This window comes from Aythya fuligula, chromosome 3 (assembly GCF_009819795.1).
Source record: "Aythya fuligula isolate bAytFul2 chromosome 3, bAytFul2.pri, whole genome shotgun sequence".
Classification (NCBI taxonomy): domain Eukaryota; kingdom Metazoa; phylum Chordata; class Aves; order Anseriformes; family Anatidae; genus Aythya; species Aythya fuligula.
This window is the reverse complement of record NC_045561.1, coordinates 74,963,541-74,989,882: the sequence shown is the minus strand read 5'-3', so window position 1 is coordinate 74,989,882 and position 26,342 is coordinate 74,963,541. Positions and strand designations below refer to the sequence as shown.

Sequence of the window (26,342 nt, the reverse complement as noted above, 5' to 3'; positions counted from 1 at the left end):
TACGTAAGACCAACTCTTTGGAAACTCCATTAGTAAGCTCCTTTTAGCAGACTGTTTCTCCTGGCACACGGCTTGTCCTTTATCCTCATAAGCATGTCTTACCCGTTTTACAGTCTTCATAGTGCTAATCCTGTACTTCAGTTTAATTAATAATTTTATATACTGTACCATACAAAGGTCTCAGAGATTAGATGTGCCATTTGTCTTTTGCCCAGAAAAATCTGTTAAATTATCAGACAGACATCAGATTTAGAGTGGCATGATTTATCTTTTGTGAACCTGGCTGCGTTTTATCCAATTTTCCATTTATTTCCATGTCCCTAATTATTCCTCCCTTGTGTCTACTTCTGTTTTTATTTTATTGCCCACTTCATATACTATTCTTCCAACTATCTATATTCACAAACTTGAAAGCATTCAAATTATTGTGTTCTCTTTCTGCTTCCAATGTATTAATTCCCATCTCTATTAATTCTTGTGCATTTTCTTTGTATTTAACCCTCATCCTTATTGAATGTGGCAGAAGGTACCCATTTCGGTGACAAACAAAAGGTGGCTCAATTTTGGCCTCTGCTTTCTCTGTGGGGTGAAACTACTTCTCTTCATAGACAAAAAGAACTTTTTGCTGTTATTTAACTTTCTTCTTCATTGGAAAATTTGGTTTATCTTTTATAGAAATTATAATTTAACTCTTTTTCCTTTTTACTTGTACATCATCAGTTTTATTCTGTGATTATGCTGTTTTCCTTATTTTCTCTCTATTTCTAACCTTGTTAAAGGGATTTTTGTCTAGTTACATCTCAAGCTCACCCCTACAAGTTCTCCAATTGCACTTAAGATCAAAATCCACATCAAGTCAAAGGCAGAAAAGCTATTTCAAATCTCCTTCAGACTGAGGTTTTTGAAGGAATATTTATGGGCCTTTTAATGACCTGGAAAAGCAGATATTGTTTAGTGGGGACTGCTAGCGTTAGGTCAGAGGTTGGACTCGATGATCTTGAGGTCTCTTCCAACCTAGAAATTCTGTGATTCTGTGATAATCTTGTTTGCTGAATTTAACATGAGCAGGTGGTAGGAATAACTTTGGAAATGAACTCCAGTACATCAAGATAAGTTTAGTTGCTTAGTGGCACTGCTGCTGACAAACATGTAACCTCAGCCATGGGTTTGAAAGCTTCCAGTTTAGTGGAAATTGGGAGTTTAGTCAAAAAGAAGATGATTTTTTGAAGACTTTCTAACAGTGACTAAAATACCCTACTGCTTAGATTGAAAACATATATAAGCAATGTCTTCTGACTGATGTTATGTCTGCCTGTTGGCCCAGTTCCTTGATTTTATTTTAGGAAACACAAGGTCTTTTTGAGACTTTAAAACTACCTGCAGCGTTCACTGATTCAGCTGGCAGGAGGCACAACTGGACCAAGCACTTTAATCCAGATAATTAAAACATCAGGTTTTCTTCTCCTAAACCAAATAAAAGTTCTTGATACATTGTCAGGAGTTACTTCAGACTCAAGCAAGTCTCTTCCATGTCCCTGGCCTGGGTTACTGAATCTTGCAAGTTCTTCTATGTAGCTATTCCTAGATGATCTCATTCATTCGACGATTTCACGCGTTTTGCTTCCCAGTAGCACATGGACAATGTAGATGCCCAGGCATCATTTTTAACACACTTCCTAAATATTTCTACCTTGTTTCCTAGTAACTTTTGGAAACAAGGAATTACTCATTTCCATACGAAATCTCCAAGTTTATAATACAGGTATTGCATTTAACTCTTACCATTCACTTTCAAATTGATTCCTTCAATCTCTGTCTTTGGCTAACTTCCAGACTCTGTTTTCATGTAGTAAGGTGAAAATAATATTCAATTTGCAGAATCATAATTTGAAAATCTTTTTAGATTTTTGGTAACTGAACCATATTTAAGCTTTTGAATGCTGCTGCTGCTTTACCGATTCATGACCTTTCTTGGCTTTCTCCTTTGGGCTGCAAATGATTGCTGAGGTATGTAACTCAATATTTTCATTGTAGTTGTCTTCAAAAGTGTGCATGACTTGGGAAATGCTGAGGTTCTCATTTAATTTGATTTCTTTTTCACAAATAATTATGAACCTAACCCTCTTGGGCTTTGCTTTCATATTCATTGAGCTTTCATTTAGAAATGGTATGTTGTTGGTAAGATCCATCTCATTTAATAGGATGTCTTCATTATCTTTTTCTCTCTGCATTTTTTATTATAATAAAGTAAAGGCAGTATTAAAAAGAAAAGGTTAGAGGATGCATATGTGGTTGTTGTGGTTTAACCCCAGCAGGCAGATCAGCATCACACAACTGCTCGCTCACTCCCCCCAGGTGGGAGAGGGGAGAGAATCAGAAAGGTAAAAGACCCAGAACCCATGGGTTGAGACAAAGACAGTTCACTAGGCAAAGCAAAAGCCGTGCACAAGCACAGCAGAACAAGGAATCCATTCGCTGCTTCCTATCGGCAGGCAGGGACTCAGCCACCTCCAGGAGAGCAGGGCTCACCCCGTGGCACAGCTCCTCGGGAAGACAAATGCCATCACCCCAACATCCCCTCTGCCTCTTCCTTGTGTTCCCCCTGCCTCCTCAGCTGCTGTCACTGAGCACGGTGTCACACGGTGTGGGACATCCCTTTGGGCAGCCTGGGCCAGCTGTCCTGGCCGTGTCCCCTCCCATCTCCTGGGGCACCCCCAGCCTCCTCGCTGGCCAGGCAGTACCAGGAGCAGGAGAGGCCTTGGCTCTGTACAAGCACTGCTCTGCAGCAACTGGAATATCCCTCTGGTATCACTGCTATTTTCATCAAAAATCCAAAGCACAGCATCATACAAGCCTCTAGGAAAAAAACATACTCTATCCCAACCAAAACCATGACAGTGTTTGATACAAGTGTTTTTGTTACAATATTTTTTTTTTTTGCTTTCTGCAGTTCATCCAGACCCTTTTCTTGTTTTCTGTTTTTATGGATTTTTATTACTCCACTATCCCCAAATTTTCTTTTTCAGCCCCCATGTTTGCCAGCACCTTCAAAACCCATATGGTTTTGTTAAAGCTTTACCACGCAAAAGTTAACTATTTTCAATAACAGGAGGAATTCTGCTAATATGTCTGCACTTTCATATTCAGTAGAAATTAAGAGCACTTCACCTTTACTTTCCACTTGACACATCACTACTTTTTCCAAAACACTATTTATTTCCCTTAGGATGTGAGAATTAATCCTCATAACGTAATATGTGGTATATTTAAGAGATCTCTGAACAACTTTTCCTTTATATTGAAAACCCAAACTAATTCCAAGCAATTTGAGGTAACTGTTATTTGGCTCCAAGTGTTCAAAGACCATTATTATGGTACTTTGCTACTTGCATTTCTTTAAGGCAATATCCAGTTATTAATTTGAAATGAAAATGATTGATGGATGGAGGCTTTACTGCTAAAGATATTTTTGCATGTCCTACCAGTATAATTCTGCTGCTTCTCTTCAGCCACTATAGTGCTCATGTGTCTGGAGTGTTGTTCAGCCTGGGAGCAAAGGTGGGGACAGAAAAGTCTGGTGGGACTGCCTCTTCTGATTGCAGACAGCTGTGACTTCAGATTATATACAAAATGGAACAGCACCTAAATTGCACACAGACCGCAGTTCTAACCATTTTTCACTAGTTCCCTAAATGCTGCTCCTCCTTTCCTAGCCCTGCCAACAAAACAGTGAGGACTTGAGGGGCTTCAGTATTTATTCTTAGTATTTACTCTGCAAGGTGTTGAAAATTCAAGTCCCATGATAGTGATGTGAATTGCCTTCTTCAAGCAGTCGAAGTATATTTCTGTTTATTTATCCATGCTCAACTCACTCTCTAAAGACAATTCTTGGAGTTCTTGTTAAAGACACTTAAAAAGGACTATTTTATAATAATAACTGAAAATAATGCCAACCCTAAGCATAAGACTGTAGAGAGAAACGTCAGTGTTGGAAATTTATAATCCTGTGGTTCCTCTTCATTTTGCATTTAAAAAAAAATTGAGGAAACTAATAGTTTCTATGCTAGGACATGTTTTTCATTTGAAAAACAACAACTTCACACTATAAGGTAAGTAAACCACTTTCCCAGTGCCTTATAGGTCAAAGCACTTAAGCAGTTCATTGCAAGCAAGCCTGACCATCAATTTCAGTAGATTTGCCAAGGCAAATATACTGGCTCTTTTCTTTCTCTGGGGACTGTCTGTGGACAGGCTGATTTTATACATTTGTTTTCTACACTTAACATTTAAATTCTGTTTTCATTCCAAGTATTCTTTTGAGTAGTCAATATCCATTAGGTACTTCATTATCCAATCTAATTAAAGGCAGAACTAAGTCACGTAGCAGTGCTTTTTCTCCCTGACTGGTTGGATCGTCAGTTGAAACTACTTCCTTCTTCATTCTGAGATATGTTCTATTTAGTGATTACATGAGTTTCAACTGGCCTCAGACTCCTTTTATACATAGAAAATTTACTTCTGTATTTACTTTGTGCAGGTATTAAGAAAAAGTATGAATGTGTTGAATTGAAATGCTCTTTTGAAACTGCAAACAAATCTTCTAACATTTTAATACTTGAGCTATGTAGGGACTCGTGATGCTGAGATATAAAAAGATTTGATTCAAATGTTACACAATAAAAGGGGTGGGGGAGAAAATTGGAGAAGAAAAGAAGCATTATGATCATTTAATCATTGACACAAAAAAGCAAAAACCATTCAGCAAGTTGACAACCAGGTGTGGAGCAGCGAGGCGCAGAACAGTGCTGTTGTCAGTAGGCCCTGTTATCCAGGCATTCACTAAGAATATTAAAACAACTAAATTATAAAGTCGAGAGAATAAGAACCCAGGCATGGGTAGGAAGATCAGATCCTTGCCATTATTTTGCTGTAATTCCTAGTAATTTTTGCTGTAATTTCCTAGTTCTGGCTAGGAAACCAAATCTTTGTTCTGTAATCAAAGGAAAAAACAACAAAAAAACCCCTAATAAAAACCTAAACTAAACTGAGATGAGAAGTAAACACTGAAGCTCTTTCAAGACACCAAATGCTGTTTTTTCTGAAACAAAGTGTGCTTGCTGGAGACAGGCAACTGATGACTGCATCTGTTATGAAGAAGCTTCACTGCAGAACCCTGGAAGCCCTAAAGGCTCTTCCTTGGGGTTTTAGGCTGCCTAATGCAGAACTGAGATTAGTTCTCTGGCTTCCAGAAGTGATGAGTTGTGTAACTCATGCTTTCTCATGACTGAGATCTTCCAGCCCCAGAACACCTGGTCAAAAAATTTGGAAAATATGCTTTGCTGCAGTCTATTAGATGTGCAGGCAAAACAGCACTCAGGGTCTAAGAAATGCTACACTGTGCTTCATACTGAAAATATTTTTTTCATTTAACATTTCTGTTTTGATAATTAGGTATTTCTAAGAGGAATTAATTTTGCTGGAAAACTCCTAATTGGTTCTGTTGTGGGCAGACATTTTACAAAAGAACAATAAATAAATAAATAAATAAATAAATAAAAAAATAATAATAATAATAATAATAATAATAAACAAATCCCAAGCTAAAAACCCTGAAAGACAACCTGCATACTGTGACATTCATAATGAGCTAACAATGCCTGAAAAAATATTATTGAAATTGAAGCCTCCATCACACCTTCTGCAATACAAATGCCACTTTCTTTTACTCTCTTTTTTGATGGGTCCAAATGAGTTAGTATCTATATTTCACTGTTCCTGGTTTGCAACTATTGAATCTATTGCAAGGTGACACTGTGAAGGAAAGAAACACTCTCTAACAATGCAGTATTTTCAGAAAACTGCCGTAACAGTGCTATGCTGTTAAACATCTACTGTCAGACCATGCAGTATCTTGGCAGCAGTAATTTCCTTTCCTAGCTTCTACTCCCTTGTGTCATTTTACTTCAGAGTTTTTTATTGTATAGCATCCTGCACACTCAGACAAAGGGTAAGCGGATGTGGCCCTTTATATCGTGTATACATGCAAGTGTGACTAAAAACACACCTAACACCCTTCGACCTCAAGGTAGCTTTTTGAATACAGATGCCTAACTTCTCTCAGAACTACTTCGTAATTGGTTATAATTTGTAGGAGGAAATTCAAACAAAGAAGTTAGTAAATTTAAGAACAGGTGAAGAAGCAGCTTTTAAAATGTCACTTAGATGAAAGGCATCCACACCGCATAGCTTCATGGGAACCGAGTTGTTGCGAGTGAGTCCCCCATATAAGAAATGTCAAAGGAAAACCTACACTTAAGATTCTGCACATCACCAATGGCACAAACAATTATTTGGCAATGTGATTTATTTTCGTTATTATTAAAGGCTCAGAAGCCTTCACCATTATAAAGGCCCTATGAGATTAAATTCCATTTAAACAGAGAATTTATGGATCATGCAGATGGCATACCTGATTTAATTGGGGAAAATATCCAGAAGTATATGGCTGAGAAAGTAATACTGTAAAAGCCAGTTGTTTAGCCTCCACTACCTGCTCTGTTTGAAATAATGATGCACCACTGACTGCACCACTGTCGAAGTTTAAAATTTGCAGGTATCAATCCACTAACAAGTGCAAGCAAAGAAAAGGCTTTTACTGACCTCAGCTTATACTTGCAGATGAGTTAAAAAAGACTGAGCACATCATTTGAAGTATTTGCTGAGCTTGGTCAGATGATTTGGAAAAATCCCATAGATGTTTATGGTGAAAGTAAAACCACCAAGTAAAAATAAAAGTAATAAACAAAAAATCATCCCCCCAAACCAAACCAAGTCTACCTCCTGCTCCCAAACCACTGACAGCATAATAAAATCATGACTGTCTGAAAGCACTGTAATGTCCTTAAGAATTTTTCTTTAGGAGGCAAAGACAAAATGATTCTTTAAACTGTGTAGTTGACTATTTGCTTCTTTCAAACTGTTCGTACATTGAAATGAAGCATATGGAGTCACAACAAGGCATGGTTTTTATCTCCACAACCATTAAGCTGTGAAGCATTTTTAAGATTATTCTTTGAGGGGCAGACTTTCCTTATTTAGGAAAGTGAATTAAAGCCCACTGAAGTCAGCAGAAAACCTCATACTGGCTTCAGCACTCTTGGATCAGGATAGTAGAGTACATGATTTTAAAGGAAGCTCTTAGTACTTCCTTATTTCCAGTAAGGGCCGAATTCTCATCTTAGTGAAGTCTATGTAAAGCCACAATTCATGGTCATTGCTTAGGATCCACGCTGGCAAAAATGAAATTGGAAACTAGTGCACTACTTGTACCTGCTCTTCTCCATTATATTAAAAACCACTCCTTTATAGCTTGTTTCTAGATGTAATGAGGAGGTTGTCATCTGCTCCCTTCCATTGGAGGGACTCTGCTGTCAGAATAAAGCCATTTCTAGAAGTATCAGTAAGTGAGGTTTCAACTGGCACCACTTCAGTTTTCTAGTGATGAAAGTGTTTGGGTATCATGTTTATTTGTGCAGCCAAATCCTTTCACAATGTTACTTGCCATGATTCTAAATCAAGATATATGACTTCATTGATTTACTATGAAATATATGCATTTTCTTCATTTGGAATTTGTTACTATATGCAGAAATTCTGATTTTTTTATAGCTAAATCTTGGATAAAATAATGAATGATTTTGCCAAGGCAGAATATAATTGATGGTGCTTGGCTTGCTAGTTAATGATATAATATAGTGTGACTAGACCTGCTGGTGCAGAGCATAATCAGTATGCATGCTCTAGCTGGTGGAAAACATAAAATAAGCTGCTTAGATTATTTAGTGAGAATGCAATTTGCTTAGAATGACTACAGCCCAACATATGGCTTGCAAATGAAAAGTATGAACTTTAAAAACTCACTTTAAAATAAAGCTAAGGCTGAGAATAAAACATAAAAATGAATACTTCCCAAGCGAAAAAAAATAACAAAAGTTATACTAAAGATCCAACCCCTTATAACTGGAGAGTTGGCCCTGAATTTCCCAGAACCTCTAGAGTGTGGGAATAATATAGAGGTCAGTGCACTATACTATTGCAGCCTCTGACAGGGCAAGATGAATGCTATGATGGCATAGGATAAAATAATAATAATAATAATTATTATTTTAAAAAGATCACTTTAGGGCTCTGATAGCCTTTGTTTTTCAAAGCAGGAAATCATTTAGTTGTGCTTAAGAAAAAGGTGATATAAGAACAGATATCTAAAGAAGTTTTGACCATCAAATCTGCAAAAAAATATCTAAATATGACGAGAATTAAGAAAAGGATATGGAACTTTATGCTTAAATGCTATTGCAATGGCCAATATTCAGCCACCAAACAGGCTAGATGCCTTTCTCCATCCACTGGAGAACTAAAAAGTGAGTTTTTATTTGGGGAATGCAAATAATCTTAAGAATGAATCAGTACAACCTAGTCAGTATCTATCTTAAGCTGAAAGTCATAAATCATTATGCTTTGATACAATAACTTGGACAATTAGCATGTTGAATTACGAGCACATTACCAGAGCTGTGTCAAGTTAACATGCTGTATTTCTAGCTTCCACAGGCTGGGGAACTGTTTAATGCACTACAAAGATACTGGCAAACAAGATAAAGAATATAAATGCAGCTGTTTATAAACTTGCTGTCCTGTATGTCATGATGTTACAAGCCTGTATAATAAAAAAATGAAATGCTAACTAATCAAAACACTTCAAATGTAATCTTCTCCTCAGTTTGGTTTCAGAGGCTCTATAGCCCAGTTAAACTAATTTCCGACGTTTTCCATGGATTTTTCATAGATTTACTGCTATAGGTGCAATAAACCTGTCTCGTAATAAAAGTAGCAGCACAGAGAAAAAACTGTAACTGTTTCTTGAAAGCCTCATAAAATTATATTCTGCAAGGGGCACTAAACCACTCAGTTGATCCTAATTCAGTATAAAACCATTTGCTTCCCAGTGAAGTGGGGCTTTGCCCATCGGTCAGTGCAGCAATAAGCAAAAGGAGCTGTGCATCTGAAGCTGTAGGCTGATTCCCAGCCTACAGCTGGGCTGGGAATTAAACAGCTTTTCTGAAGCTAGAAAACAAGGAAGAGTACACAGGCTTAGGAGGGGAATAAATTTAGATCATTTAATGTTAACACACTAGACTTCATTATTGAGTGCAACATTCACAATTCCACATCATCACATTAAACAATACCTGATATTAAAGAGAAAGAAAACAAGGAGGTGATCTGACCAAGGATAAAAACATATTAGAGAAGGAAGTAACCAGATAATTAAGCAAACTTTTAAATCTAGATGTTCTCTGAATATAGACTCTCTTTTCAAATTTCTACAATATGAGTTTGAAAGGCACAAACAGAGACAGACTGCTCTGGAAGTTGATACTACATTTCAGGTAAAGGTCTTTCCATAAAGTCCTAACAAAGGTCTTCTCTTATCAGCAGTTTGGCTGGGAAGAACACAGGATAGACACACATGAGTTATACAGATTGCAGGATGCATACACATCACAACAGAAAAGCATTGATGAAAAAAGTACATACAGCATCAATATTTATGGGGTAGCATGTCCTGGAGAAAAGGAAGGACAAGAGCATTGCATGAGGTGCTGGAAGGGCCTGTGCTGCTTCTAGAGTGGAAGGCCCTATCTCAGGAAGGATGAATTCCCAAGGTGCAGAGGAAAACAGAGGTGCTCATGGGAGCAGGTGGCCCATCCCAGGAGGAAAGAATGAAAGCTGATGCCTTGCTCTGACTAGGCAAGTAGGGGCTGAGAGGGATACAATTGTTCTCTACTGGTGAACCAATGGAGTAAAATGCTAAGGAGAGGAAGGGATTCTTCATGCTAAAGATACCCTTGGCACAAACAATGAGTGGATCTAAACTAGGCACAAGTAAATTTATACTGGAGATATAAAGGTTTCTGACTCTTGGAGCAGTGATGTCCTAAAACATCAAGGAAAGCAGTGGAGGGAAAAACAACAACAAACAAACCAGAAAATTAAATAGGCTGAAGTGAGAGTTTGATGAGAGTTTTGAGGAAGACTGCATGAGAAGATGAACTGTGGGAGAAAGAGATTTTCAAACAGCTTTCTAATCAGAGAAGTAAGGGCCAGAGGAGACCACTGACTACTTCAGAGTTGGAACTCAAGGGTTTTATCAGAACAGATGATGAAACCTTGCTTTGTACCATAAAAGCTTCCAGCTGTGAGCCTTCTCTTCCTGAGCACTTTTTCAGTAGGGGCTCTTAAAGGGAGGCCAATGTGCCACTGTGCTCAAGAGCTGACATGCACACACACTACAAAGATAAAGTGTCAATGAGATTGGAAGTTTGATCTTCTTGTCTCTTCTAATGTACAACAATTAGACACAGGGAAAAACTGAAACCTTTTATTCACCTTCTGCCCTTCAAGTGCCTAAAGTTTAAGGTTTATGTTTGCAAAATTGCCCTTTTTTGTCATGTTTGAGCAACGCTAGGTAGAAACCCATCCAACTCATGCTGCCTTTTGAGTTACACCCTCTAAATGTTTGATTTTGCCTAAATAAATAAATAAATAAATAAATAAATAAATAAATAAAAAACACAACACTATTTTCAGAATTAAATTGGTCTATCTTTTATTGTGTAATATAAATATTTTTCTTAGAAACACTGGACTAACACCACTTTTTTTTTTTTTTTTTTTTTTTTTTGGTGGACTAATACTACCTATTTGCTGTGGTTATCAAATAATATTATTAATATGGAATAATAATTTTCAGCTAATACCTAATTTGAAATACTTTGAAATACTTTGAAGTGTGGGTCAGAACCAAATTACCACGAGTCAGACCTATAAAGCAGAAGGCAATATTTAAATTTCAGTTTCTATACTTGCTATTCTTCTGTCTGAAGAAAATAAGAGACAATGGGGAAAAATACTTTTGCTTTGGACTCAGGTTTTGAATTTTCTCTGTCCCTTTCAGATTCATTCAGGTGCCATTAGTATCACAAAATCTGATATGATTTGGTTAGCTAATCAGTATTGCAAGGCTTTCATTTACCTAACACTTCTCAGGGCCACCATTTTAGCTATCAAGTAACCTTCCTCATATGAATAAATGATGATACAAAGCAGTTGCCTTCAACATCCCAATGCCATTTTCATAGGATGGCCACTGAGGGGATGTTTGTGAATAATGCAGTGCAGTTCCTTGCTCCTGGAGACCAAATGTTTGCCTGTACAACACAATGTTTTAAATATTAGACGACCTAAGAGATAAAAATTTAACTTCAACACAAATCTGCCACACATTTTGACTTTTTTACACTAACAGGTGAGCCATTGGTTTGGCTGACTAGAAAGGTGCAATTCATGAACAGTTATGAGACATAATTTCAGAACCAGCATGAAATGAAACGGCCCTGTTACTGGTCAAAACAATTCTGGGGAATTTTTGGAAGAGTCCTTCTCTTCCTGATACTGCCCTGGTCACAGCAGCCAGAAGTTCCCTCTGATCAGTAAAAGGAAATTAGTAATACAAACGTTTATGGACAGATATAAAAATCTTAAAAATCATAACAAGACTGAATAAGCTATTTATCTATCTTTTAAGATGAAATAATATCTTTTATATATATATACACAACATATACATTATACATTGTATAAAATTAATTATAATTTTTTTTTTTAATCTGCATTTTTACTATGTAAATCTAACAAAGTTTTGAGGCTTCTCTTATTTTATTGTTCAGTACTACTGTTTCTTCAGGCATACAGCTATTACTCAAACACATCTCTCATTTCCACGTACCTTGTAGTGGAAGAGGAATAATCCACAGAATAGGCTGTACAGGTCAGCTGTGAGTAAGGAGAGGTTGACAGCAGTAGCACTGGTTTTCTTTATGACCACTGGCATAAAGCTGTAGAGGCCAAACATACAGGCACTAAAGCCGACATACAACAAGCCTGTGGAAGAGAAACAAGAACAAAGAGTGATCTTCCACAGCCTGCAGAAATGACTTGTGTTTTTAGGAAGAAGGCTGCGTTTTTAGGAAAGAATTAAGAATTCCTTTTTAGAAAACACAGATTCAAATTATTTAGATGTGCATATATATATATATATGTATATGTAGACCACAAACACCATTCTAAATACATATGAATACCAGTGAAAACCGTATCTACACAGCAGTGGACATGCAGTCTCCTCTCTGTGGTTCCCATAATAGCAGTGCTGTTTTAAATCAGCATCTTATATTACTAACCAATATCTTACATCCAACATAAATTTGGATGAAATAATGTATTCGGACATGTTAAATCTAGTCTTTTAAAGATGATTGTCCCCAACACCCACTGTGTTCAGTTGAGTTGGAAGGTGTTCTAGGAATGGGCCCACAGGATGAGCGCAAAAGTACTTTCACAGGAGTTAATGAGCCGATGGATAAATGCATGAGAACAGAACTCAAGTGACAGAGGTCGTAGTCTATTTTGCCCCCAAACTTGACAAATCACTTCACAGTTTTGAACCTCCATTCTTCTACCACTTTTTGTCTGTCTTCCTTAATAAGTCTTTCTGGAGCTGAAACTATTTCTTGCTACATGTTTACAAAGTGCCTCATGCAATTAGATTGTTAGACACTAATATAATAAAAATACATTACAGTAAACATTTAATTTCATTTTAAAAACTAAATAACTTACTGGGAAGGAATTCATTCCTTCAGTTATTGCTCGATAATTCCCAAGATAAATAAATCAATATGAAGTTAAAAAAACAGCAAACACTTCACTCATTTGCTCTCATGCAAATGATAATTCTTAGGCTGATGTATGCTGCAGAATTCCCAGCTGATATATGCACAAGCCTATATTTAGACTCACAGCAGCTCTTCAGAGCATGTTGTTATTGACTAAAAGTTGCAGAAAATCTGATTGCCCAAGTTCTGAAAGGAATTAGCAGAAAAAAACAAACCAAAACAAAACAAAACCCAAAGTTCTAATGATTTGTGTCTGTTTGTGGATCCACTTAGAAAAGCCATCCAAATAACATCAGCAGTTATAATTTGAGTCCATTAGAAGCATCTGAACTTAAGTGTACATCCACCTGAAACAAATATAGCAGTCACAAAATGCAAGTATCAATATATCAGTTGCTATGACATGACAATGGATTTGATTTTATATTCAGAATATGGATAACCATGGCAAGAACTACTTTTATTAACAGGTAGCAAATTTTTAAAGTGCAGATTGCATGTGGATAGCAACAGAATCAGTCTTAAGCAGTGCTTGAAAGAGTTATTGTATGCAACTCTTCAACTCTTCTGCAGTAGGCCAATGACTGCATCAAGTGGAGCACAGTTATTAATAAGAAATTGTTTGCAGACATTTCACCATTTTATGTCAGCTTTTCTTCCAGCCTTAAATTAAGCCAGGCACAAAAGCCATTCTGGACTCCAAGTCAACATTCTCAAAGTAAAGTCTGCAAATCACCAGCTGGCCCATCAAATCCCTTCTAATCATTCTGGATTTAGTAGATACATTCAGGTGCTTTGATGGGTTATGCTTTTAATTATTAGTATTATATTATGGTGCTGTCTTGGTGTTCGTATTCCTTGACAGGCAGCTACATGCACTTCACAGATTGCTTTTCCAAAGGGTATTCTAGTTCCAGTGGAAAATTGCTTAAACTGCCCCTGTCCTATCAGAAGTGACTGTAGAGCAGCATTTCATTTATGTCTTAAAACACGTGTAATACCCACCAGCTGGATGGCATCTACTGGTGACAATAAGCAAGCTGGAAATAACATCACATGATTGTCAGATACTGTTTCTAGAAGACCAGTTTTCAGAATAGCCTTGGGAATCACCACTAGTGCTGAAGTCCCAGGTGCTAGCACCTGTGCCTAACCAGGCACTGAGTCATCAGTACTCATGGCCTGGAGCAGATATGGGAAGGAAACAAACTGGGAAGTTAGAAGATTCTTTTGAAATGATCTGCTCATGAGCAGGTCTGTGTTAAAGCCTGATAAACTCACCATTCAGAACTGTATGCTTCAATATATTGTCCTGAAATGAAGTCTTGATGTGTATGAAGACCATTGTGGGTGGGATTTATTACACCTAACTCTGGACATATACTGAGGTTTGGTGCTCAATGAGGAGCTTTGGAAATTTTACAGTGCAGGTTGTCCGACCTTTTTTAGACAACAACTTTAGCACACTATGATTTGTGTCATGCCTATTTATTTCTGCTGATGATAAAGGGAGTCTGTTCAACTAAATCAAATATTCATATTCCAGATACCTAAGCTGGTGAAAGAAATCCCATCTTTTCTTTCAGTGTTCACTCTGATGGCTAATGTCACCACTTTTGCATGGCTAGGTGTGAATGCCTGATAAATGTCTAAACTGGGCACTTAGGATCATAGGTCTATAGGGCAATTCAGACTACAAGAGAGCTTGGAGGTCTCTTGTTCAAACCTTGCTCATACCAGGCTCACCTGTGAGATCAGACCAAGTTGTGCAGGGCTTTGCTCAGCCTGATCTTGAAACTGCTGAGCATGGAGCCTGGACAACCTCTCTAGGCAACTTGTCCTACTGCCTGCCTGTTCTCAGAGGGAAAAAGATTTCCCTTTCATTCAGTCTGATTTTCATATTTCAATTTCTGCCCATTGTCTTCCATCCTTCCATGGCATCCTGCCATGCACCAACATGAAGACCCTGATTCTGTCCTTTTGCTAACTCCTTGTGGGTAGCTCTTTGAAGCTTTCTATTCTGGAGGCTGAACAAGCCCCAGTCCCTCAGTCTCTCCTCACCCATCTTAAGACAGGCCATCTTTTCACTAATGGGCATGAACTTCTCCCACGGACTGCTCTAAAAAGTACCACCAAAATTAACATGCCTGGGGAACTTCTGTTTTAGCTGCTTGAGCACGCTGGTAGAATTTTGCATGTTTTAGACCTGTCATTTTTACTCCAAAAGTTATTGTTTCATTGGCATGAAATATATTCACTATGATTTTTTGTATATTGTCTTCCTGGAATAAAAACTATTCAAAAACATTCAGAGCCTCTGTAACAAAGGACACTTCCTCGGAGAGTCAAACTGGCTTTTCTCTTAAACAAAATTGATGTTTGTTTATTTGTTATTATTTTATGTGTCATTCTACAACTGTGTCATGGTCTCAAGTGAAACCACTCAATCAGCATGGTACAATCATTCTCCTTTTGGTCAGATTGTCAGCACTTAAACCTTCAAGGATTTAAACAGAGCTACACTGATTTATACTAGCTGCAAAGAAGATACAACGTACCAGGGGAATTTCCAAAATTAAAACCAGGAGGGCCACAGTCTGTTTTAAACATGGTAGACATAACAGATAGGCTTTAGATCTCAATATTTGAAAATCATTTGCATTTTACATCAGCTGAAACATAGTTCATACATTCTTAATGACACAGTTATGGCAGATGGCAACAGGCCACCTTGAGTTATTTATCAGGTTCCCTGCTGTGACTTTATCACTACCATTCAGAAGGCTGATGATTTAACTCTGCTGGACTGCAGGCTTGAGTCTGCCGCAGTGGATAACTATTCAGGACAAGACTGTGAACACCCTGACATAGATTTGTCAATAACTCCTTGACAATCTTATATTACTGTTGAAGCAATGGAAAGCACACCAAGTAGATGTGTAAGAAGACAGCGAAGAACAAAAAAACTACACATTATTGTTGCCATTTTATCTGTGTTTAACTACACCACACTTTCAATTATCATTTTAGCAAAACACGTACATATCTATGATGCTCTTGCTATGATGATCTTCTTCTGCTGAAGAGCAGGGGCTCTTTGTAATTACTGACTAACTTTTGATGACATTTTAATGTCATCACAGACCAAGTAAGACTTTATTTTAACAGCACATTTCACTAATATTATTACAACAGAACTCCCATGAAAGTATATATGACATTTACATGTATAGTAGATTAATTCACTATAACCATTGCTAGTTCCATCAGGACTAGATTAATTATGTCCCTGAGCTCCTTGTCATGAAGTATAAACAAACACTGATGCAGTTATGCTAATGACCACAGATTAAAGAAGGCCAATACACTTACAGGATGCAGCTGAGCGTGTTTCTCCATAGACACGTTAAATTGATGTCATTTAGTTTTACAGCTCAACCATCAAATATCCAAGACTTCTAGATAGAATGTTTTGTGAAAGATGCACTCTTTTTATTAAGCTTTAGGGTGATAAGAGGAAATGGTGAAGGAAGTTTAAAGAAAACAATGGTGTATCCTGTAACTTGTATCTCCAGTCCTTGGGGATTCCCAGGTAATCAGTTGCCTTTGCACGCTTCTAAGCTGTTATTTTGACATTCGCTATGAGACTAGGTAACAAGCTATTGTCAATGGATTGCCAGAACTTGAATCCCCCGCTATGTGTATCAGCTATTAGCACTCTTTTATTTCTTCTATTGTTGTAAATACTAAAGGACTGATTATAGGGCCTCCCGTTTCCTAAACGTTGATTTGCTTTTAAAGCAAATAATTTGTTGGACTAATTAGGAGGGAGTCTTACATCATAAACTCAGCTTTGAAACTGAAATAGGAAAATACGATCCACTGTATAGCAAAACACCATAAGAGCTTCATTGTGCTTGATGCTACCTAAACTTGTCTAAAAGACACATCTGCTATATTCCACCAAGACTACTTGGAAAGCAATTAACCATTTGCATACAGAAATGCTCCCCTTGGAAATGAGTTTATGGGGCTATAATACGCACTGCAAGAACTTTTATAGTTTTTGTTAGGTTCCATTTTCTTTCTTTGGCATTCATTGAAAAGGTTTGGCTCTTCATGACTACCTCATTTATTTGTCTCAGTGTTGCACTGAATCTTAGAACAGAACCCTATTATTGTTTTACTTCACGGCTGTCTGAATAATTACCTTATGACATTCATAAGCACTTCTTCAGTGCTTAACCTAATGGTGCAAGGAAAGCATAATATGACATTGGGAGGACAGATTATTTAAGAATGGTTATGAGGCAAGTGGTTCAACCTTTGGCAGACACCAGTGGAAATATCACAAACATTGGCTTCCATGAAATTTTCCGTCTGCTTCCGCAAAGATGCGTTGTCTCCATACCTCCCTTCAGCAATGGTCTTCAATGAGGTAAAGTGTTTTCTTACCTATTTGCCAATCCCAGGGAACTTTCAAAAGCTCTTTGTGTTCCATGATTGCACTGTAAGAGAAGAGAAGGCAAAATTTGATGGAAGAGAACAGAAGTTAAATTACTTCCACTCATTCAATTCAAATGCTGGACAAAACAACATAAATAACCTTATAACAAAAAATCTCTGTAGGATCCAAATGCAATCAGACTTTGCTAATCCACTCTGGCATTAGCCTTGTTCCTTTGTATTTGAAAGATCTTCAGAGCAGTAATAAGACGTTGTAGCATACAATTTGCATTGGTTTATTTCCAGCTCTCTGAATATCTGCCCCTAAGAGCCCATCCCTCCACACGTTCAGTCCTCTTGTCCTCTTAATATTCTGAAAGCTTTTGAACTTTAATGATTAATAATGTATCTGTCTGAGTTATTCACCCTTCAGAGTGGCTCTGCAGAGTCAAATAAATAGGGAGCTGAGTAAATCACTGACATGAGGTGGCAGATATCACAGGCTGGGTTTGAAGAGAGTACTATGATTTGTTACATGCTGAGACAGTTCAAATAGTCACAGAAATGAAAGTCATGAAACAAAATGAAGGATGGGCCAAGCTGCAAAAGTCCACTTTCAACATCTTGCAGCTCTTGTATTTTATATTAACATCAAGATCCTAGATCTAGAAAATTCTAAAGTGGCAACAAGCTACCTTCCCAATTCCCTTCTGTTCTTTCCAGTCCAGGGAAAACTCGGAAGCTCACACAGCCAACTGTTTTTTTCTGCTCTGTGATTTACAGATAACTGCTGCTGTGCAGAACTCTGCATGTTAGTCTCGGCACTGTTTTTAAAAAAAGTATGAAACATGAAATTACACCAATCAAAAAACAAAATACCTAGTACAAAAAGTGGTATGTGGGAGACCAACTCCAATAGTAAAACTACAGGAACTCGGTGATTTCCACATTAATATGGTCTAGAGAGTTGCATCCTGGAAATTCTAATTTTCTTGCTGCTGATGTGTGGCAAATCTAATACTGTGGATAGAATAATGAGATTATTTTGTTTGCAGAATAACTAAATTATAAGTGTCTTTGCATGCATAAGGCATATGTCCCTTTTGTCAGCAGTTCTTGAAAAAATATCATGAAAACAAACTGCAGCATCTCTTGCTGTGGCAAGCAAATTTTAATATAATTTAAATATGTGAACATTGTTTTCACACATTGCATATCCAATACAAAGAAAGTATAAAACAATATGCTGTGATCTGTGATTCATTATGATCTGTGAAGCAAAGAGGGGTAAGAGCAACTTTGGCATAGGGCTTCATTTAGTGACACCTGATTCATCAGAGAATGGAACCACTATGATATAGGTTGATGTGACTGGAAGAGGTCCCTGTGGACTGAAAAGAGACAAATGCAATGTTCAGTTTCAAAATGGGGCAAGAACTATAGCCTGGCCAGCCTTACTCTAGACTTTGGGAAGATTATGGAGCAAATGTTCCATTTCCAGGAAATGGATGATGAGGAGATGGCTAGGAACAGCCAGCACACGTTTATCAAGAGCAAACCATACCTGACCAGACTTATTGCCTTCTGTGATGAGATGATTGGTTCAGTAGATAAAGGAGAGGGAATAGATGAGAGGATGCAGTGTAATCTGTCTTGCCTTTAGCAAATCTTTCAACATGATTTCCCAAAATATCCTTAGAGATTGAAGAGATATGGATTGGATTTGAGGACCAACCACAAGGGCGATGGAAAACTATACTCAAAAAGAAGTGATCAACAGATTGAGTCTTCTGTCAACTGGCTGGTGTTTTATGTCTTCATTTACAATCTGGAAGATGGGATTGAATGCACACATAGCAAGTTCACAGCAGACAACTCATGGGAGGAGCAGTAGATGTGTTGCCATTCAGAAAGACTAAGTAGGCTGGCAGACACCTCATGAAGTTTAAGAAAAATAAATCTTCACTCCTATACCTGGAATGGAATAACCCCATGCAACGGTACAGGTTGGAAGCTGACTGGATAGGAAGCTGCTTTCTAAAAATTAAACTCCAAGACCTGGTGGACATGAGTCAGCAATGTGTCCTTGCAGTGGAGAAGGCCTACAGCACCCCAGGCTGTGTTGGTAAAGAGTTGAGCCAGAAAGCTGAAGGAATTGATTTTTGTGACAGCAGATGAAGTATTGTATCCAGTTTGGGGCTCTCCAGAACAAGACAGACATTAACAAATTGGAGGGAGTGCAGTAGAGCTCCATCATGATGGTCAGGTGGTTGGAGCACATGATGTAAGAGGAGATGCTGAAAAAGCGGAGGGTTTTCAGTGTGAAAAAGAGAAGGGTAACCCAGGGGGAAGGAAGATGGGACAATATATTTGCTGTCTTAAGTACCTAAGAGGTGGTTATAGAAAAGATGGAGTAAGATTTTTCTTGGAGGAGCACAGTAAAAAGATGTGAGATAATGGATACAAGTTGCAACATGGAAAATTCTGATTAGATATAAGGAAAAAAATCTTGGTTGAACACTGGAAGGGGTTGCCCAGAGAGACTGTGGCATTTCAATTCTTGGAGATGTTCAAAAAATCAACTGTACAAGTACTCAAGCAACCTGACTTTGAATTTAGGTTTGAGTTGGTTTGTGTAGGGTATTGAACCTGATGACCATCAGGTATCTGTTACAAAGTAAATTATTTTACAATTATGTGATTCCACCAGAATTATGTCAATTTTCTGTGTAGTTACTATATCCCCAACTCTTGTTTTGTTTTGACATTCTGTTCCTCCCCACTTTAACCACATTCAGCCCACTAAACCTCACCTTCCACAATGCCTGGGTAGTTAGCCAACACTTTTCTTTACTTCAGGGTAAATTTACTATTTTTATAAATTTACTATTTTGCCTTTCCTAGAGTCAGCATAGTTTTACACATTTTTCAGTACCTTCCCTTCTTCAGAATTGTACTGCTTGCTCCCTGTAAACCCCCTGAACCTGAGACCTACACCTCCAGATGTATCAGAACAAATATGTTCTAAATCTCCACCTTGTGGATGTCAACCAAACCTTGACCAGTGCTTTTCCTAGCATGCTAGTAAATGGTCCTATTTCTGAGATATTCTTTCCCCAGATAACTTCAGTTTATAAAACCCAAATGTCCTATTTTGTATCAAAGTGGCCAGTAACGTTCCAAAGAAAGATTCTGCCATTGTAACCTGTGGTGTTGGCTTCTCTTTGAAACAATTGGTACAGCTAGTTAGATTTAACCTCTGTGAACTGACATCTGTTCATTATTACAGGAAAAGATAAGAAAGATCTGAATTGCTTCATGAAACCAAGTAGCAGAAACATTAGTGGCCTTTTCCAAAATGCAAACTTTTGCCATCTCATCAAAAAGGTACATACATAAACAAAATGTGGGCAGGGCTGCAAAAAGTGCCAGAAAATTGCTGGCAGCAAAATGCTGTACAGGCTGGGGAGAAAAAATCGTTGGCAAGAACTTCTGGGCCAAAGGTTGACTAGAAAAAACTTAGAGCTTTCAGCAATGAAATGGTGTCTTATTGTTTCCTTCCAGTTGTGTCCTCTGTATACAAAGATACCTCGTTCCAGCACCAGCTTCTTACCAGCAAAAGAAATCATAGACTCTGAATTGTGACTATCTTCTTGAGTCAAGGAGGATGGTAATGGTGCTATAATTAAAATCAGGAATATGAGACATATATTACTGTTTAAATGCACAGAAAGACAAGAGCACTGTTATGATACCTTCAGAATCAGCCAGTACCTACCTACCACAAACACTCTAGGTAACAAAAATGCTTTACCCTAAGATAATAGGTGCATTTACGTGCTCTTGCATTCTCTCTCTCTATATGTGTATATTTTAATATTAAGGAACTGTTTGTGTGTTAGACAGTTAATATAAATAATTTTAAGTCATGTTTTCAGATCCCACATAAATATAATTAGCTTTCTGGCTAAAGAAACAGAACTAATTAAATGGAATTAATGGGTCATTGTTTTGATGAGTCTCTGTTCTTAGAAGCTGATTAGCTCAGATGTGCAGGTAAGCAACTTGTTTTTGACTGATAATCAAAAGTTATTGTGTGTGAGAAGTACCAGTGATGGACCCATGTAAAATGTGACAATCTTGCATAGTGACTTTTACTGCACTCTTATCAGTCACAGTATTGCAACACCGGATGCTACCTCCCAGATCCTAGGCCTGGAGGCTCATTAGGTACAAGTGGATATAGATATGACTCAGGAGATCCTAAAATCCATGTCACAATCTCCTGAGCACTAAATACTTCAACATGAAAAGGCCAATTTTTAAGGACATTTTCATTATTTCTACCATACCATAATGTAATTAATTATGCAGAACAAACCAAACAGCAAAATACCTTCTGAATATGTTTCCTACCTGTTAAGAAATCTAAGCATTTTTTTTTTAAGTATGAAACAGAACTGTAGTGAGTTGTAGAGACTTTGCTGTTCATAGACCAGACCAATGTGAAGTATTCATTTGTCTTCAAGCAATATCACGGTAGGATGTGTCTGCCATCACCCCCTCCCCCGCCCCGTGTGACTACTCGAGGAAAACAGTGCTTGAAACAGAGTACTAAGCTACAAATTTGTGTAACTGTATCTGTACTTAAATCCAACTATCTCAAATACTAAAAACAATGCAAAATCCAAAATTAGCAGATACCTAGTCTCCACAGGAAATGGCTACCTTTGAAGAGAGGGGTACAGTACCGCAAAGGAGACCACGGCTGCACTTATTTGAATGACATTGGAGCTCAAACCTGCTCACTTACAGCTGAATTCCACTGAAGAAGGAGCCAAAGAGTCCAATCATGCCCAGGAACTCCACTCGACTCAGATTTCGGACGATATATTCCTCACAAACATTCGAGATGCCGTATAATGTTGCTCCACCCAATACTAAGAGATCCCCTATTAGTTTATTTTCACCTAGAAATAAACATGGGGAAAATCAGAACGTCTCAAAACAATGACCTTTTGTCTAGACCTGTTGCGAGTTCTGCCCCATGGGTTAGAATACTCAGACACTAGATAGCCCATATTAGGGTTAATAAGCTGAATGCAAATGTTTTGTTATTAAAACAGTTTTCATTCAATTATCCCAACAATATCTAGAAGAAGTGAATGGAGAGCATTATTCTTGCTGTGGATAAGAGAATCTGAAGGATAAGAACATGTAAAAACTAAAGAAACCATGTGGTACTCTTTAGCAAATAATACTTTTTATTATTATCACATGTATTTCCAGATGGAATGGGTCTCAGCTATATAGAACAGTTCGCATCTTATCTTGAAATTTAAGCAAAAACAGGTCTGGTATTTGGATAGGAAACTGAGTGAAAAATTCTGCATACCTGTGAAATGAATGAAGACATCATTACAACCCCAAAAGTGACCTCATTCTCACATGAAGCCATTTGATAAGAAAGAGAGATGGAAGGATGAGGTGTAGACAGGGTAATGATAATGACAGATTTTAAAGGGAGGCTCATTTAACATAGCAGTATCTAATGCATAAAATGAACAACAAAATCTATTTTCAGTACTTTCAGGTATATATAATAACTAAAACATTGTGTTATCAAAGAATGTTCAAAACTTTTTAAAGTTTTGGAGTCTTTTATTACTTGGGGACAGAGTGAGCTGCAGAGAGATTTGATTAAGATCAAGTTTCAGTTTGAAAACTGAGGCACAAGTTTTGAAGCCTGATACATGCAATTTCCTCTGTTGAATGATTCCTACAAGAGCTACAGCTTCACAAAGCTGCCAGATATTTCTGCAGAACCAGAGAAATCCAGAAGAACTGGTTATAAAGGATTTTCCTTTGAAAAGCTTCAGTAGGAATCCTGAAACATTAGACTGCATTTCTTTTGAAGGTAACCTTGTTTTCTTGTAAAATGGCTCAATTAATTTATTGATTAAAAAATACACTTTGCAGTAAATAAAAAGGGGAGGAAAACATTCCTATTGGTTCAAGGTGATCTTTTCAAAATTTTTCATTGTGGTGTTCTTTTAAACCTTCAATTTTCATTCCAGCTCACAGCTCTGGAATTTCCAGTGAGGGGAAATTTATGAAAGTAAGAATGGTCGTAATAGGGCAGACCGTTAAGGTTCGTTTATTCTGTATTCTGTCTCCAACACTAGCTACAAGTACCAGAAAAGTACAAGTTGCTTAGGGACAAATAAGAACAGGGCAAATATTTAACACACTCCCACTCTCTGATATTTTTTTGACTCAGAGATGTATCCTCTGTGTATTTAGTAAATGTTAGTATTTACTACATTTCTCTTTCATGTACCTCAAGTCTCATTGAATTTCCGTTTTGCAAGTAATTTGACTAACGGCAGATTTATATTTGACAATTTATCTTTTTAAGATCCAGTACTTTCCTTTTACCCTGTGGCAATTGGCCACAGAAGATGCCCTTAATTTAAAATAAACATTGGCACTTCATAAAACCTCTTCTTACCCCTGATGCATTTCATGTTCCACGGTGGCTTTAATCACCCTTCACTGAACTCACTCATTTGGTATATGTTATAACTACTCACTGGCACTTTGGGGAAGTACTGCTGAAAATGTTTTTGACCTTAGAGTTTGGCTGTGCTGAACTTCTGAGACAAAAATATCATCCTTTGTGTGTGTGAGGCAAAGACAACCTAGAGGCTGAGCATTTTCACACAAATGAGATGGTGCCAAGCACCACCTTGTGATGGCTCTCCCCAGACCTCATTTATGCTTGGGGAGTGTGAGCCTCAAACTTCAGAGCTTTCACAAGTAAGGATGCCAAAATCAGTGGTCTGCCTAGCCCAGGAGCCACCTCTGGCACGGGGAGCACAGGCTGCCTGAGGGAACTACAAAGTGCTTCTCTGCAGATTACGGATTTTCTGAAATGGAAGATGCATTAGACCATTGAACTTATTAGATCCTGATGGATTCTTTATTAATTTGTGTAAAGTCTTTTTCAGACCATGTATTTTTGACCTCTGCAACAGCCTGTGGCAGTAACATAATCAATGTAAGTATGCACTATTAAAAAGTACTTTGTGTTTTTAGCTCCTCAGCCTGATACCGAAATCATATTGAGCAGCCAACAACTTCTGTATCTCAAAAAATATTTAAGCATCACTCTGTATTTACCTTCTCTATAGCACTGAAGACTTTATACACCTTTACCATATCCTGTCTCTTTGTTGTCTTTCTTAGAGGTTGAAAAGTCCCAGTCTGTCTATGGTTTCTTCATTCTGAAGCCATTTTATGCCCTTGAGCAGCTTTTTCACCTTTCTCCACAGGCTTTTTTTTTTTTTTTTTTTTTTCCGTGGGCTTTTTTTTTTTTTCCCCTGTTCATTTCTTTTTGAGATTAGATGACTGGAGTAAAACATGGTATTCAAAATGCAAGTGTGTCAATACTTTATACAGTGGCATAACAACATTTTATACTATGTTTTTTGTTTCTTCGCTAGTAATTCTTAGCATCTAGATTGTCAAATGCTTTTTCTTTGCTTCCCCAAGAGGCTGACTATGGAATTTTCCTCCAAGACTAACATATCCTAACATATCCATATTTTCATGGCTATTTTCATGGCTGTAAAATCCACATGCATTTGCTGTTTTTATTGCTAAGGAAATACATAGCAACTGCACAGAGGCACTCTAAAGACATTTAGGGTAATACAGTTTACTCGACCAATCTAATGGCACAGGTCATTCTGAAGAAACACAAGCACAAATTCCCAAAACAAGCTTTGCATTATTCATTGTTAGGACATGGATGTTCTGTGGAAGCAGAGGTCAGACAGTCCAGAGAGGAGTTTATGTTTTGGGGAGTAGTTATTGCATTGAAGTTTAACATAAATAATTTACATTTGAATTATGTTGTGACACAATTGCTTTTGAAACCCTATCTAGGCCACTTTGCCAGATTTTTACCTTACCCTGCAGCATTAGAGGTGGTTCTCTTTGCTTTTGGTTATAACTACTGATGATTATAGCATCTAAAGTCCTACGAGGAGCGGCTGAGGGAGCTGGGCTTGTTCAGCCTGGAGAAGAGGAGGCTCAGGGATGACCTTATCGCTCTCTATAGGTACCTCAAGGGAGCCTGTAGCGAGGTGGGGATTGGTCTGTTCTCCCACGTGCCTGGTGACAGGACGAGGGGGAATGGGCTTAAGTTGAGCCAGGGGAGTTTTAGGTTAGATGTTAGGAAGAACTTCTTTACTGAAAGGGTTGTTAGGCATTGGAACAGGCTGCCCAGGGAAGTGGTGGAGTCACCATCCCTGGAAGTCTTCAAAAGACGTTTAGATGAAGAGCTTAGGGATATGGTTTAGTGGGGACTACTAGTGTTAGGTCAGAGGTTGGACTCGATGATCTTGAGGTCTCTTCCAACCTAGAAATTCTGTGATTCTGTGATTCTGTAAAAATCTTGTCCCATTTTAGACTAAACAGACTCTCATTTACTTATTAACAGGACTGAAATGACTGACTTTCAGAGACTGTGGTCAACTGAAGCTCTGTTTCATCCTTTGAAAATCTGGATGAAACATTTAGAACCCTGTGACTTAGGCCCGTGTACAGCAGGAGCACATGTGCCAAGGTACCTTGGGGTAATAGTTCAGAAAAAAATGTTATTTTAAGGTTTATTTGGCATGTACGGTGACAGTGCACCAACTACTTGGAAGTAATTGCCTTTCCCTTCAAGAAATGTGCAAAACGTGAGTAAAGGTACAACCAAAAGAGGTAAATTATCATATATTTACTGAAAGGTGAGACCATGCCTGCAAATTATACCTAATTCTTGCAGACAGTTTGGAAAATACCTGTTAATCTCTCGGTGATGCATTTTAAATCCATGTTTCCTTGCTGTACTGGTTTGCAGGCTAAATTGCTACATGTGGTGGATGCCTAGCAGAGACTTAGGGCACTTCTAATATAGTAAATACTAAGGTCAATGGGGGCAAACAGGTGTCAACAGTTCTTGTAATCTAAAATATAGAAATAATAAAAGAATTTAGTGAGGACTAATGCAGATTCATTGTTTTTTGTGTATTCCTTTCTTTTGTT

The 26,342-nt window shown here is 37.7% G+C and overlaps 1 protein-coding gene across 1 annotated transcript in view; it reads right to left on the bottom strand.

The window, feature by feature from the left end:
- The window catches only part of SLC35F1 (solute carrier family 35 member F1), a 246,142-nt gene that overhangs the window by 12,346 nt on the left and 207,454 nt on the right, over window positions 1-26,342 (bottom strand). Inside the window, exons 5-7 of the mRNA XM_032183649.1 lie at window positions 22,057-22,213; window positions 17,253-17,305; window positions 11,849-12,003 (exon numbers count right to left, since the gene is read on the bottom strand). Coding sequence (XP_032039540.1) covers window positions 11,849-12,003; window positions 17,253-17,305; window positions 22,057-22,213 — 365 coding nt within the window. The remainder of the gene's footprint in view (window positions 1-11,848; window positions 12,004-17,252; window positions 17,306-22,056; window positions 22,214-26,342) is intronic.